At 40.8% G+C, this 15,131-nt stretch overlaps 1 protein-coding gene across 1 annotated transcript in view; it reads right to left on the bottom strand.

The window, feature by feature from the left end:
* Window positions 1–15,131, bottom strand: part of TGFBR3 (transforming growth factor beta receptor 3) — a 178,768-nt gene that overhangs the window by 18,415 nt on the left and 145,222 nt on the right. The window contains exons 13-14 of the mRNA XM_084851937.1: window positions 10,230–10,529; window positions 4,611–4,731 (exon numbers count right to left, since the gene is read on the bottom strand). Of these exons, the coding sequence (XP_084708063.1) occupies window positions 4,611–4,731; window positions 10,230–10,529 (421 nt within the window). The remainder of the gene's footprint in view (window positions 1–4,610; window positions 4,732–10,229; window positions 10,530–15,131) is intronic.

Below are 15,131 nucleotides of genomic sequence, written 5' to 3'. Positions count from 1 at the left end.
TTGCCCAAAAATAAGCATAGTAATTTGCCAAATAATCACCTATACAAGTCTTAGCAATGACCAATTCACCAAAGTCACCATATTGTCTTAGCTGTACTGCAATATATATTATTTTATTATACTTACACTTACATAACTATTTACTATATGTGCAGTCCCCCCTATCCTTTAATCTGTCTTTCTCACCCTTGTATTGTGGCACAAGGGAGAGACACTTGAATGCAGGAAACCTACAAAAATGCATTGTTAAAAGAAAACCATCCACCAGCTCTAGGTCAGAGGCTTCTAAATGTTTTCCTAATTTCACTGGGACTGGGTTCAATCAGCCAAGCAGCTGAGCCTGCAAAACTAGCGTTGTAAAATAAAACCTGGAAAGGTTTGTTTTCTCCTGGACACGCAAACACACGACCTCATCAGAATTAATGGGAGTCACGCGCGTGAAGTGTGGAGGCAAGAGTAGACATCCTGAACTGAATGTTCTGTCCTGGCTCCCTATATCTATGGAGCCTGCAAGCCTCTTTGTTTGGCTTCTGGTGCAGATCTAACAGGAAAGGATCCAACAATATGGCTTGCAACAATGCACACAATAGCTGGCCTGTTTTGCATCACTGTAGATGATAACCGATGTCTTGGAGATGTAAATGCTCTTATTTAGTCATTTAGTAGGTCACTGTCATTTATTTTCTAAGCCTTACAAATTTGCTGTTGGTTCACAATGGCAGTTAACCTCACTGCTTGATTCATGATGCAGAAGCTGTATGCCAACAAAGACACGTTGTCTGTGTACTATTGCCCACTAAACTGGACATCTGAACAATTCTGGGAAACATTCCACCAAACATCCCACATTAATCTAGCCTGCCCTCCGCGCACCATGTTCTCTATCACACTACAGTATTCTTATCTTGCTACAGAATAAAATTTAAAAAACTACCCAGGCACTAGACTCCTTGAGGGAGTCAGACCTCCAACCAAAGTTACATCAGTTCCTATTCAGCCAGCAGTGGATTGTTTTAGTCACTGAAATCTGTGGAAGCCTACAGAATAGGGCCAGAAAGTCAAAGACAAAGAAGCATGCATGCCTTTTTAATTGCACTGTGTTTGGAGACCAAATCATTGTTGCATTTCCCTAGTGGATCCATTTGTGTTAAGAATAAAACATTGCAAAACTCCCTGCAGCCTCATAGAGTTAAACAGAAACAGTTGTTCCTCAAGCCTCCCCCCACCCCCACCCCTGACAATGCTCTATAGTATACCATAAACTGCTTAAATGCCAAAAAAGCATGTTCTACAGAACTGACGTTAAAGGATTTCTGATCCTCAGTGTTTAAATCTCCCTGGAAAGCATTCCAGAATTTCAAACAATCTTTGCATGCAAGAGAAAGATTTCGATCTCCAATGAAACCACCAAAACCCTCTAATTAAAGTGCCATGTGAACACCAAACACTAGCAGTCATGGCCAATGCTTATTTAGAGGTTTTAAAAATACATGTAAATGTGCATTCCTGCTGCTGTTGTTAAAGGGGCCCAAAGAAAGGATATTTTGCACATACAGTCATATTGTAACTGTTCTCTCTCAAGCTTTTGCCATGCATATTACTCTACTCTGGTTTTGAAAACATAGATCCAGCTTGGTTGTCTTGAGATTTGTAGCTTGACCATTTTTATCCATCTTCCCCTTTTCAACCATATTTTACATTCGCCCTTTGCCATATAGTCAAACCCAGATCACAGTACAAGATTTTATCTGCATTCCCTAGTTTCCCATTGTTTTTCCCCAGTCATGCTTTGGAAAAAGCATGTATGAACCTGAACAGAAAAGTGATTGACTAAAGCCTTGGCTTTGGCTGACTTAATCAGTGATTGAAAAAATATGAGGGCCATTCTTTTCACCAGTATTGTCTAGCACAAAAGAGTGATTGCTTTTTTGTGCCAAAGTGGCAATCTAGGCTTAATCTGTTAATTATTGATTTAATGTAATGCTGTATGCTAGTAGTTCAGGATACTAAGATCTGAAGTCTGGATACAGACCATACCCCTTCTAGTTAACATGCCCCCAATGAGAAGAACCCTAGTATATACTCAACTACATTGGGACAGAAGATGCTCAAGTGATGAAAACATGGGGAAGGAGGGTGCTACACAGAAGGTTAGAACTTGATTTTTCCATAGCAAGACTGCTCAAGTGTGGAAACAATTTACCAGACAGGGCTCAAATTATTCCATACCATGGATGCAAGTTTTTGCGAACAATAACTTTTATATAAAAGTTAAATCTAATTGTTCACAGATTCTGTGGAAAATACAATTCTGGGCATTTTGCAGAAGTTCCTGAAGGATAAACTTGTGATATTTATAAGACTAACACAAGTCTATAGTTCCAATTTATCATCCGGTATTTCAAATCTCTGGCAAGTTCAGTAAAAAATAAATTAGCAGTTACCATATGTCAGGATGAGGAATTATTGTTGTTTCTAGAAAATGAGATAGACAGAACCAACAACAGACAGAGGAAGGCAAGAGTTCATTTTTAGTACAATCCTTTCTTCAGTTCTATCTGCACAAATATTGCCCATCAGAAATATTGGAAAGTAATTATCTACAGGGAAGATATTATAAATATCGTTCACAAATTGCAACAGAATTTATATTATGAGAGAGAGTGTACATTTGTCAAAATTACGTACCCTTTTTTTACTAAGGATGTCTTGGTATTGATTCCACTAAGAGAGTCACTGAAACCAATGATGGGCCAATTAATTTTTCCATAGCTTTCAGTACAAGATGGTGACATGTCACAATCTTTTTCCAGCCCTAGGAATGGATTGCCTTATTTTCAAATGATTAGGAATAATTTACTTCCTAAATTATGGGAAGTAATTTAGGACAAAGCACTAGTAAAATAATGGGATCTTATGGCAAGTAATAGCATCACTCTAGGTAGCATTAGTAATGCTGCCGAATTTTGTAATTAATCAGCTTGTTGGTCAAAACTCATGCATTTGTAATGCACAGCTTTGTAGCGAGCTTGGATCACTGTCTTAAGAATTTATTAATTTCAGAATTGATTATGAGCTTTGGAGCATACACAGTCTGCATCTAATCTATGCTATTTCTGTGCATGCACTGAGTTGGTTGGTTTAACTCTTTTCTTTCTTAAGGAAATGTGATGATGCCATATTAACCCTTTAGTGAAAGGACCTTTTCCTTGTTTGGTAAGTAAAAGTGTACTTTACTGGGTGCTGGTGGGTGGCACTGGAGTCTGTCTGTGAGAGGCATACTGGAAAAGGAATCCAAGTAGGACGAGGTCTCTGTGGCATGGTGCAGGCTGGCTGGCACCACTGGCTGGCTTGGTAAAGTGCAAAGCTTTGGCAGATATAGTTTGCTGCTTACTTGGACATTAAACTTTCCGGAACAAAATATGTTCCTGGGAGGGGGCCGTGGTCATGGAGAATGTGGCAACAGTTAAGGCAAGCTGGCAAACCCTCTCCCCCTGCCGACCATCACCACCTGTTTCCTTTCCAATAAACACAAGTGTTAGACATGTTGACGCATGACTTCATGACACATTAAATAATTCCAAACTACAGCTCCCAAGATAGAGTTTGCTATTCAACATGCTCAAAAACTCATGTACACAGAACGAGATCTCGAATTAAAGGAGAACTCTCATCCAAGATTACAGAGATAAATTTGTTATTTTCCATGGAAGTAACAAATTCACTTTCTGGGGAAATAACAAATTCACTTGGGGTACATTTGCCCATCACTATTTAGCATGAGTAAGAGATACCTGGAGGCCCAATTCAAAAATTCTGAGCACCATATTTCACAGTAGTGTAATCTCATTTCTTCAGAATGAATTATGCTAGGCTAAGGAAATATACAGAAATAGCAAACAAATGTCCTGAGCAAGATTTCAGGCACTTTCATGCCCCAAGTGGTCTTGTTAGACATTTTGTCTATTTTTTAAGAAGTCTTTTTTGGAGATGTATTTTTTCCTACAGGACACAGAGTGCAATGTCATGAACCTATTCTTTAGTTTTTCATAAAGAAGATAAATGGGTTCATGCAGCCATACAAAACATCAGGAGAAAACTAATGAAATCCTTCCAGCCTCTCACCTTTTAATATGAATGCTCTAAATGGCTGGTGCAGCCATTTTCCCTGTGGCTGCCCTCTTCATTTACAAAAACACACCATGCTTTAATATTTTCAATACGTTGGATGTTCCACTATAATTATGATGCTTAAATAAATATTTATAGCCACAAAGAATGAAATTATTCGGCTTTTGGTGCCTAACAATAATGAACTGCTGGAACCAATTGCACAGCGTTATTTAATGTTTACAAATCCCATGTTGTTATACAGCTTCAAAATGCATTCCTTTCCCAGTCCCTAGGCACACTATAGTTTCATAAACATGAAAGGGAGATAAAAGAGCAAACAAATGTTAGCCCTCAAAGCGGATGGCGCCCTGTAGCCCGGCAACAATAACGCCATTAGAATACAAAACTATATGCACCCAAAGGCACATTTTTACGATTTAAGTGATAGCACATAATGAAATGTACTTCTGTTAATAAATTCAAAATGTATTTGGTACCTTCTGGCTTCCCTTTAGGAGTTATCACAGCAAGAGGCTTGGTGAAGGTTTTCTTATTCTGCATCATTGCTAGGATCATATCAACATTGAGAAAGGTGCAGGCTTCATCAGGAGGGATGCACTGCAGGATGGAGACCACAGGTGGCTGGTGAGATCAGGGACTCACTTCAAGCATTTACATTATCAGAGCAGATGCACAGCTGCCTCTTTATCAGCAGCACTCAGTGATGTTTACCGAACAGAAAACAAGAGGATTATCAAAAACCTGAGTCAGCCGAGTCATATTCCAAGGAAGCATCCACAGCTGCACTTCAGGATGTAAACTTTGCCTCAATACAGAGATTACTTAAAACAGCTACCAAGCCTCGAGCCTGCATAGATTCCCTTCACTGTAATGCCAATACTGGTGTGGATGTTGCTTCAACATTGCTATGGAAAGCTTCTACCCTCCATCCGCCATCTTGGTTAGCACAATTTATTGAGTGAACCAGAGAACTGACATGAGTTTCCCCAGCTAACACCACTGACGTGGACTGCAGGCAGGGAAATGTGATGTCAGCGCCCCAACTCATGTGATGAATCATACTAAATACTATGACCAAAGTAAGTGGTGGTGGTCTAGACCAGCTCTAAGACTGATGTCCAAGTGTACTTATTTGTGAAAGGGTGATCTTACCCACTTTTTAAAAATGAATAGCTTTCTTTCTCGGAACAAAGAATATTTTTACCCAACATAGATTTGCTAAATGCTTCCACTGAATGAATATGCTATGCAAATGTGAGATAAGCAATAAAAGGAATGCAGAAAACAAGTTCAAACACTCCCTCCTTTCCCTTCAAAACCCTCCTAAGGCAGTTCAATGTAATAATTCACACATGGAAGTTCAAAAACAAGAGCATTATTATATCTCAGCAGGATCTGGAAATTTAATGCTAATGCATTGTTTATAACTAATGCTATGAGCACTGAATAGCTTAGATAAATCTGGACCACTCCCACAGTAGAAAGTAATATCTATTTATCACCTGTAACCATTTAGATGAAAATATTCATCGTGCTGTCAAGAGCCACAAGAGTTCTCACTGGGAAAACTCAATAAATATTATCCCACTGTTGTTAATTACAAACACTCATAAACGTTTTAGTCAAACCCATGAATGTATACAGTGGAACTTCCTGTAGAAGTTCTGGGGCGGGGGTAGGGGAGAAGATAATACGTTTTAGTTATATCTACCAACCCTGTCTGTGACAATCTATACCAATTGCTTCAGCCACTATGTTAAGGACAGTTAGCACTGTGGTTAGGAGAATGAGCTGTGGGCTTAGAAGTCCAGAGTTCAAATTTACCACAGTTATGAACTCAACTGGCAGTCCTTAGGCAAGTAACTTAATGTACAGCCTCAGCTCCTTATCTGAAGTATGGGGATAATAATATGAGCCTACCTTACATGCACAGGGAGCCTTTAGGAAAGGTACCATATTATAAATAAGTATTCTATGTCTACTTCAGCAAAGGAGATCGTTACCTTGTCATGGTGCTGGAGCTTGAGCACCTCAATGACGTCATGAGCTAAACCGTGAAGGGACACCCAAGATGGGAAGGTCATGGCAGAGAGGTCAGACTAAATACGATCCCTGGGGAAGGAAACGGCAACCCACCCCAGTATTCTTGCCATGAAAACTAAATGGATCAGTACAACCAGAGATATGGCGTTATACCATCGGAAGATGGGACTCCCAGGTCAGAAGATGGTCAAAATGCTACTGGGGAGGAACAGAGGATAAGTTCAGCTAGCCCCAGATGTGATGACGCAGCTAGCTCAAAGCTGAAAGGACGGCTAGCAGCTGATGGTGCTGGTGGTGAACGACGAATCCAATGTTCTAAACATCAACACACCATAGGAACCTGGAATGTAAGATCTATGAGCCAGGGCAAATTGGATGTGGTTATTGGGGAGATGTCAAGATTAAATATAGACATTTTGGGTGTCAGTGAACTGAAATGGACTGGAATGGGCCACTTCACATCAAATGACCACCAGATCTACTACTGTGGACAAGAGGACCACAGAAGAAAGGGAGTAGCCTTCATAATTAATAATAAAGTGGCTAAAGCAGTACTTGGATACAATCCAAAAAATGACAGAATGATCTCTACTCGAATTCAGGGTAAGCCATTTAACATCACAGTGATCCAAATATACGCCCCAACCACTGATGCTGAAGAAGCAGAAGTAGATCAGTTCTATGACGATCTGCAGCACCTACTGGATAGTACGCCAAAAAAAGATGTTACTTTCATTACAGGAGACTGGAATGCTAAGGTGGGTAGTCAAACGACACCTGGAATTACAGGGAAGCATGGTCTGGGAGAACAAAATGAAGCGGGACATAGGCTGATAGAATTTTGCCAAGACAACTCACTGTGCATAACAAACACTCTCTTCCAACAACCTAAGAGACGACTTTATACATGGACTTCACCAGACGGTCGACACCGAAATCAGATTGACTACATCCTTTGTAGCCAAAGGTGGCGGACGTCTATGCAGTCGGTAAAAACAAGACCTGGAGCTGATTGTAGTTCAGATCACGAACTTCTTATTGCACCATTTAGAATCAGACTCAAGAGAATAGGGAAGACCCACAGATCAGTGAGATATGAGCTCACTAATATTCCTCATGAATATGCAGTGGAGGTGAAGAATAGATTTAAGGGACTAGATTTAGTAGATAGGGTCCCGGAAGAACTACGGACAGAAGTTCGCAACATTGTTCAGGCGGCGGCAACAAAAAACGTCCCAAAGAAAAAGAAAACTAAGAAGGCAAGATGGCTTTCTGCTGAGACACTGGAAGCAGCCCAAGAAAGAAGGAAAGCAAAAGGCAACAGTGATCGGGGGAGATATGCCCAATTAAATGCAAAATTCCAGAGGTTAGCCAGAAGAGATAAGGAATTATTTTTAAACAAGCAATGCGCGGAAGCGGAAGAAGATAATAGAATAGGAAGGACAAGAGACCTCGTCCAGAAAATTAGAAACATCGGAGGTAAATTCCAGGCAAAAATGGGTATGATCAAAAACAAAGATGGCAAGGACCTAATAGAAGCAGAAGAGATCAAGAAAAGGTGGCAAGAATATACGGAAGATCTGTATAGGAAGGATAATAATATTGGGGATAGATTTGACGGTGTGGTCGGTGAGCTAGAGCCAGACATCCTGAAGAGTGAGGTTGAATGGGCCTTAAGAAGCATAGCTAATAACAAGGCAGCAGGAGATGATGGTATCCCAGCTGAACCATTTAAAATCTTGCAAGATGATGCTGTCAAGGTGATGCATGCCATATGCCAGCAAATTCGGAAAACACAAGAATGGCCAACAGATTGGAAAAGATCAACTTATATCCCCATACCAAAAAAGGGAAGCACCAAAGAATGTTCAAACTATCGAAAAGTGGCACTTATTTCACATGCCAGTAAGGTAATGCTCAAGATCTTGCAAGGTAGACTCCAGCAATTCATGGAACGAGAATTGCCAGATGTACAAGCTGGGTTTAGAAAAGGCAGAGAAACTAGAGACCAAATTGCCAGTATCCGCTGGATAATGGAGAAAGCCAGGGAGTTTCAGAAAAACATCTATTTCTGTTTTATTGACTATTCTAAAGCCTTTGACTGTGGATCATAACAAATTGTGGCAAGTTCTTGGTGGGATGGGGATACCAAGTCATCTTGTCTGCCTCCTGAGGAATCTGTATAATGACCAAGTAGCAACGGTAAGAACATACCACGGAACAACGGACTGGTTTAAGATTGGGCAAGGAGTACGGTGGGGTTGTATACTCTCACCCTACCTATTCAACCTGTACGCAGAACACATCATGCGACGTGCTGGGCTTGATGAAGCCAAGGCTGGAGTTAAAATCGCTGGAAGAAACATTAACAATCTCAGATATGCAGATGATACCACTTTGATGGCTGAAAGCGAGGAGGTGCTGAGGAACCTCATGACGAAGGTGAAAGAAGAAAGTGCAAAAGCTGGGTTGCAGTTAAACCTCAACAAAACCAAGATTATGGCAACCAGCTTGATTGATAACTGGCAAATAGAGGGAGAAAACGTGGAGGCAGTGACAGACTTCGTCTTTCTAGGTGCAAAGATTACTGCAGACGCTGACTGCAGCCAGGAAATCAGAAGACGTTTACTTCTTGGGAGGAGAGCAATGACAAATCTTGATAAAATAGTGAAGAGCAGAGACATCACACTGACAACAAAGGTCCGCATAGTTCAAGCAATGGTATTCCCCGTAGTAACCTATGGCTGCGAGAGCTGGACCATAAGGAAGGCTGAGCGAAGGAAGATAGATGCTTTTGAACTGTGGTGCTGGAGGAAAATTCTGAGAGTACCTTGGCCTGCAAGAAGATCAAACCAGTCCATACTCCAGGAAATAAAGCCAGACTGCTCACTTGAGGGAATGATATTAAAGGCAAAACTGAAGTACTTTGGCCACATAATGAGAAGACAGGACACCCTGGAGAAGATGCTGATGCTAGGGAAAGTGGAAAGCAAAAGGAAGAGGGGCCGACCAAGGGCAAGATGGATGGATGATATTCTGGAGGTGACGGACTTGACCTTGGGGGAGCTGGGGGTGGCAACGGCTGACAGGAAGCTTTGGCGTGGGCTGGTCCATGAAGTCACGAAGAGTTGGAAGCGACTGACCGAATAAACAACAACATTCTATGTCTAAAGCAGCAACCTATTCTTAGCAAGGGGAACAAATGCTTCCTAGCAGTTACAACCTCATTGTAAAAGCTTGCTACAGAAGTGATATTTTTCCCAAAGCAGACTGTCCTGTGTGAGCCAAAATGCCTTCAGAAAACTGAGTTGGTCATATTAAATCATAACTCTATGCTGTAGCAGCCTAAGTTCCCAGAAGTGTGGCTTCACACATGATTATTCTCAGAAGAGAGACTTCCTTTATTTGCCAACATTAACCATGGTAACTAAAATGAAAAAAATAATAATCTGCTAACATCTGCATAAAGCAGCCTCACCCAACCTGGCACCACCAGATATGCAGGACTACAATTCCCATCAACCTCAGCCTCCATGCTGGCTATCATGGGAGTTGTGATCTGACACATCTGGAGGGCTCCAGCTTGAGGGAGGTTGGTGTAATGGAAGCCTTTCTCTCATTTCTCTTTCAATTATTCCCCTTAAGGATCAAACCATTAGTTTCAGCACCCTGGTATGACATGCCACACTCTGCTGTAATGCAGTTGTGTCACATCTAGATGGTGACAGATGCTATCACATCAGAGTCAGAACATACGACTGTGCCAGCACAACATGTTAAGCCAGTCCATAATAGCCATTGCCATGGCATAGCATTTATTACAACCTATTCTAAACACTTGTATGATGGTAGAGATTCAGGGACAGGCAACCTGATGTCTCTGGCTGTTTTGGACTGCAACTCCCATGAACCTCAGTCAGCATGGCCACTGGTCAAGGATTATGGGAGTTGTTATCCAAAACATACAGAAGGCACCAGGTCACCTACCTGGAGATTGGGCCATTACAAAAAAAAAAAAAAAGGAACCTTAAGTAAACATATCAAGTACTGACCTTCGCCAATCCTTGAGTATCTTTTTCTTGCTTTGTGCATAAGGTCACCTCACAGTGCAGAAAGAGAAGGGAGGTGTTGAATATGGATTTGAACACAAAGCTAAAACGCTTTCTGTCCGTTTGTACATTGAGTATGGGAAAGTTAGCCTTTGGGATATTGTAGAATTTTACAGATTCATCTTTAGGACAAATGTTTTCAATAATGGTGTATTCTGACATTTTATCAGGGTATGAATATGGAGAAATGAAGCACGTCTGGATTGCAAAGCCCAGAGATCTCTCAGCCTTGGTCACAGAAATCTGCAGCAGAAAAAACAAAGGATTTTGTAACTATTATGCTACTTTCCTCTTTCCTTAGAAATATTGTTTAATGTCAGACATACTATGAAGAACAGCTCTGATAACAGTACAAAGGCAAACAGTGGTTGACAACCTTCGTTCCTCATACCCACCTGGAGAATCTAGTGAATCATTTAAACTTTTGCCTGTATTAACCTCCATTTTCTAAAAAGTAGAACGTGGAAGCAACCAAAATACCTGTAAGCACATTTAAAATAGCACAATAAAATAAAAACCCTTCATGCTAAGATTTAAATAAAAGTGACAGCAGCAACAATTAACAATTTAAAACAACAATAACCACCACCACCACCACCACAAGCAATTAGCTAGGTGGGTTCCACTAAATAGGTACACAAAAAAACACAAAAACATGTATCTTGCACAGTGTGAATGGTCATCTTGTTACCTGGTTCCATAGAGTCCCAAACACCCCAACAGCAGGTTAATCATGTTAGCTGTATTTTAGGAACATTCAACTGTGAAGCTGTACCTTTGTAATTTGAGAGCTGATATTCTTTCAATGAAATTATTACTGTGACTTTACTCACTCAGTAAAAGTAGAGTAATGCTGATCACCCAAATGAAATACAGGTAATACTAAAACATCAAGTTAATTTTACATGATGTTAAGGTACATTTTCACCTTTATAATATGGAGATATTAACAGCTTTTCTACACAAGGCTCTTAATTGATTATATCTGCTTTCAGTTTCGTTGCAAAATTGAGATCTGAGGACTACATGAGAAGCATTTTCTTTCCTGCTTTTCTGCTACATAACCCCTAAGTGGCACTGTGATATAGCAGAATAGCGCAAATACACAAGAGGAGATCACGCTGTCTTTCACTTTCACAATTAAATGCCACATTTTCCCTGCTCTAAAAAACTCCGAAACTGTTGGTAAGACCCAGAAGCAAAACTGGAGGATCACGACGTCGTCTACAGAACCCATAAACAACTGTGAATAGGGAATGACGACCACAAGATAAATGCCTCATATAGAAAAGCTCTAAAAGGCTGTGACCTAGAATGGCTTCTATATAAAAGACTTACGATGGAACGAGACATCCAAGGAAGAGCTGCTGGAGCAAGTGAAGGCAGCTGAATTAGTATTAAGCTCCATGTAAGAATTAGCACACGAGTCAGATGGCTGTTGGTAATTTGGATACCTAGTTGTATGACATTAACGTATTTTGCATGTCACATGAGATACCCCAATATTTATTTATTTATTTGTTTATTTGATTTGTAAGCTCCCTTTCTCCCAAGAAGAATGGCACTCAAGATGGCTTACAATCGTAAATTTAACTTGATTAAAACAATAATAAAACAGTGCATTAAAACACAATACAAATGCAGCAGTAACAGAATAAAAACAGTATCCAAACCTACAGACCTGCTTATATGCCAAAGGCCTGCTTGAATAAAGAGGTCTTTGTCTGCTGGCAGAAGGACAGCAGAGAGGGAGCAAACCTAGACTCCCTCAGCAGGGAGTTCCACAGCCTGGGAGCAGCCAGAGAAGTTTTATAATATTCTTACTCTGGAAAATTGTGTACAGATGTCAAAAAACCACTTCATTCCCAAGGAAACTTGATATATAGATTTAGAAACATGAGAGTTTTAGGCTGTAATCCTAAACACGCTTACTAGGGAGTAAGCCTGACTGAACTCAATGGCACTTACTTCTGAGTAAACATGCTTAGGGCTGCACCATATAATATTTAGCAGATTTTAGCTTCTATTTACTTGTTTCCTTCAAAGCACTTGTCTTCAACCATGAGGATTAGAAACTTATTTACGTATATATTTTTAAAGGTCTCATAGGGTCTAGCAAGCGCCAGAAGACTGTATGCTAGTGACCTATATGGTAGAGATTTAAGTGAGTACCATTTATTTGGAGTGGAGCAATAACATGGGGAATTGTTATTTACTCTTCCATCTGGAATAGTCTTTCACAGAGAGGCAATTATGGGGAAAACATTACCTGTTGATTTCTGTCTTTCATATAGAGTTGTTAAAGGGAAAGAGCCCTTGTCCTAAAAAAAAGGGGGGGGCAGCTGGCAATGGCCTATTTCTATATTATCTGACTTTCACTTTTTCACTTCTCTTTTGTTTTTCTCTCCACCTGCTTAAATTTCCCAAAAGTCTTTGCTCTGTCTGACGCAGAGAGTGAGTCAATCAGTGACAAGAAATGTATATAGAATTGCTGTTCCCCATATCATGAAGCAGAGATCCATAGGCATGTGGTGATTCGCTAGTAAGGAAAACCATTATGCTCAAGGTGTTTATGCAAAAGTAAGAAATTGAGAGCTCTTGCAGATTATGTCATGGGCAATTTATGGACCAAAGGGAGTAACATTTCGAAAACAAAAAATAATAATTGCTGTCATTGGAGGATGGGGAGCAGATGTCAGGCACAGATATATATTTTCCACTGTGTAGAGAAGAGAAAACCATGCTTGTGCCAGGACAGGTGATGAAAAAAATAGAACATCTGTCCAAAGAACTAATAGTGGGGCCAGATGGCGATCCAGTGCCAGTGGGATTCATCCCAGAAGTCCAAAAGGAATGACAGCTCTTTTATGAGTGTAAAAACAAACTTACTTAAAAACACCCAATGTATCTGAAGCATTTCAGTCTTGTTTCAGTTTCTTAACATAGGGAATAATCCATACAAATTCTCCACAGCACTGGTACTACCCTCCACTGTGCCAGGACAGGGAGCTGAGCCCCACCACACCCCAAGCAGACCGCAGGCTGGGAAAATACCCAGTCCAGCTGCCAATGCCCTGCCACAAACCATCGGCGCTGATGGTTAATACTGATTAGAGCAGATGCAACAGCTTCTGATGGGGGAATAGGGCACCACAAGCCTGCAGCTCTTTGCCCGGGACTGTTAGTTCTGCTTCCACAATTGTGTGGCTAGTTGTGGCACAGCAGCTGGGTTCTGCACTCTCCTGACCCAAGTGCCTGGAGGTGGCAATGGGTGAGATGCACCAGTGCAGCAGTCACAAAGAGCCATGCATGCTGCTGAGTTGTGGATCAGGCCCACAGTGGGAAAACAAGACACACACTGCGAAGTGGTTTACGTGGAAATTGTCCTTACAGTTAGCAATTCAAGCAAGCAATTCAACTACATTAATAGGAGAAGTACATAAGAACTAATGTGGAAATACTGGAACACCAGGAATATTTTCCTCCAGCATTATAATTAAATGAAGGTGTGTCCAGCTTTGATGGCTTTAAAAGGGGATTAGACAAATTTATGGAGGAAACAGCTATCAATCGCTGTAAGTCATGGAGGCTATGTACTACCTCCAGGATTAGAGGAAGCTTGGCTCTCAATACCAGTTGCCACAGAACACAAGTAGGAGAAGGCAATTGCCCTCATGTTCTACTTGTGGACTTCTCAGAGTCATCTTGTTGGCTGCTGTGGGAAATAGGATGCTCAGCTTAGATAGGCTTTTGGTCTGATCCAGCGGGCTTCTTAAGTTTCTCATCTACAAGATTTTCTTTTGGAAAATGGGAACACCACTGGACGTTTAATTTATCAAGATTTTGTTGACGAGGTGCTTAACTTGCAAAAGGGAAATGAGTGCAACATGTACACTATAGAGAAAACTGGTGGTGCATTTGCAGCTTTAAGTACTCTAAGCATGGTGACTAGCTGGGGCTATTCAGTCACAGGTGGGAAATGAAGGAGGCCATCTGGCTGTGTTCTAGAGGCTTTGAACATTCTGGTGACACATTATTGGGCCAGTGCTTGAAAGGGCAAATCAAGACCGCAGTACATACTTACTCCACCCACTTACTTCTCCCACACTGCCCCTGCCAGTTTATAGGGATGCAGCAACAGCAGGACACACACCTTGCTAAAAAAAACCCTTTAGCAGGAGCTCCTTTTGTTGCAAATGTAGGACCTCTTATATTGTCTTGTACCGGTGTACAAGAATCCAGGGTAGCAGCATGAGCTGAACTATAGCAAAAGAGCCAATGTGGTGTAGTGGTTAGCGTCAGACAGACCAGAGAGACACTGGTTTGTATCCAATATTAGTTCAAATTAAATCCCACTCATTTCAAGGGTCTTTTCTAAATAGGACTAACAATGGCTACAACCCACAGGTTCATTCTTCATTACAGCCATGAGGCTTACTCAGTTACTGTGGGCCTATCTTGCAGGACTGGATATAAATCAAATAAAAAAATAAAGTATATATTTGTATAAAATATATATTTGTATGTGTGTGCATACCCACACATTCACATACACACTCCTCTCTCAATCCAGCCTTGTCTAAAGGAGAGGAAGGAAGAGAGAAACACGAACAATGAGTTATTATTTTCAGTTCTCTCTCTTGCAGGTGGAATTAAGTCACATTGCTAAATAAAATGAATTCTTATTCTTTGCTGACAGCTCTTTTACTAATGATGGATTGTGTTTCCCCAAAGCACCAACAATCTTCGATGACTGTTGCTTGATTGAGGATTTGATGAGGGGGATACACATATTGGTGTTGGGCTTGCCCATGCTGATAGGATTCTTTGGTCTCCACCACAAAG

Source organism: Heloderma suspectum, chromosome 4 (genome assembly GCF_057233095.1).
Source record: "Heloderma suspectum isolate Gila_16-S chromosome 4, 16-S_ref, whole genome shotgun sequence".
Taxonomy (NCBI): Eukaryota; Metazoa; Chordata; class Lepidosauria; order Squamata; family Helodermatidae; genus Heloderma; species Heloderma suspectum.
Note: the sequence above shows the minus strand (reverse complement) of the source record. Positions and strands in the feature narration are given on the sequence as shown.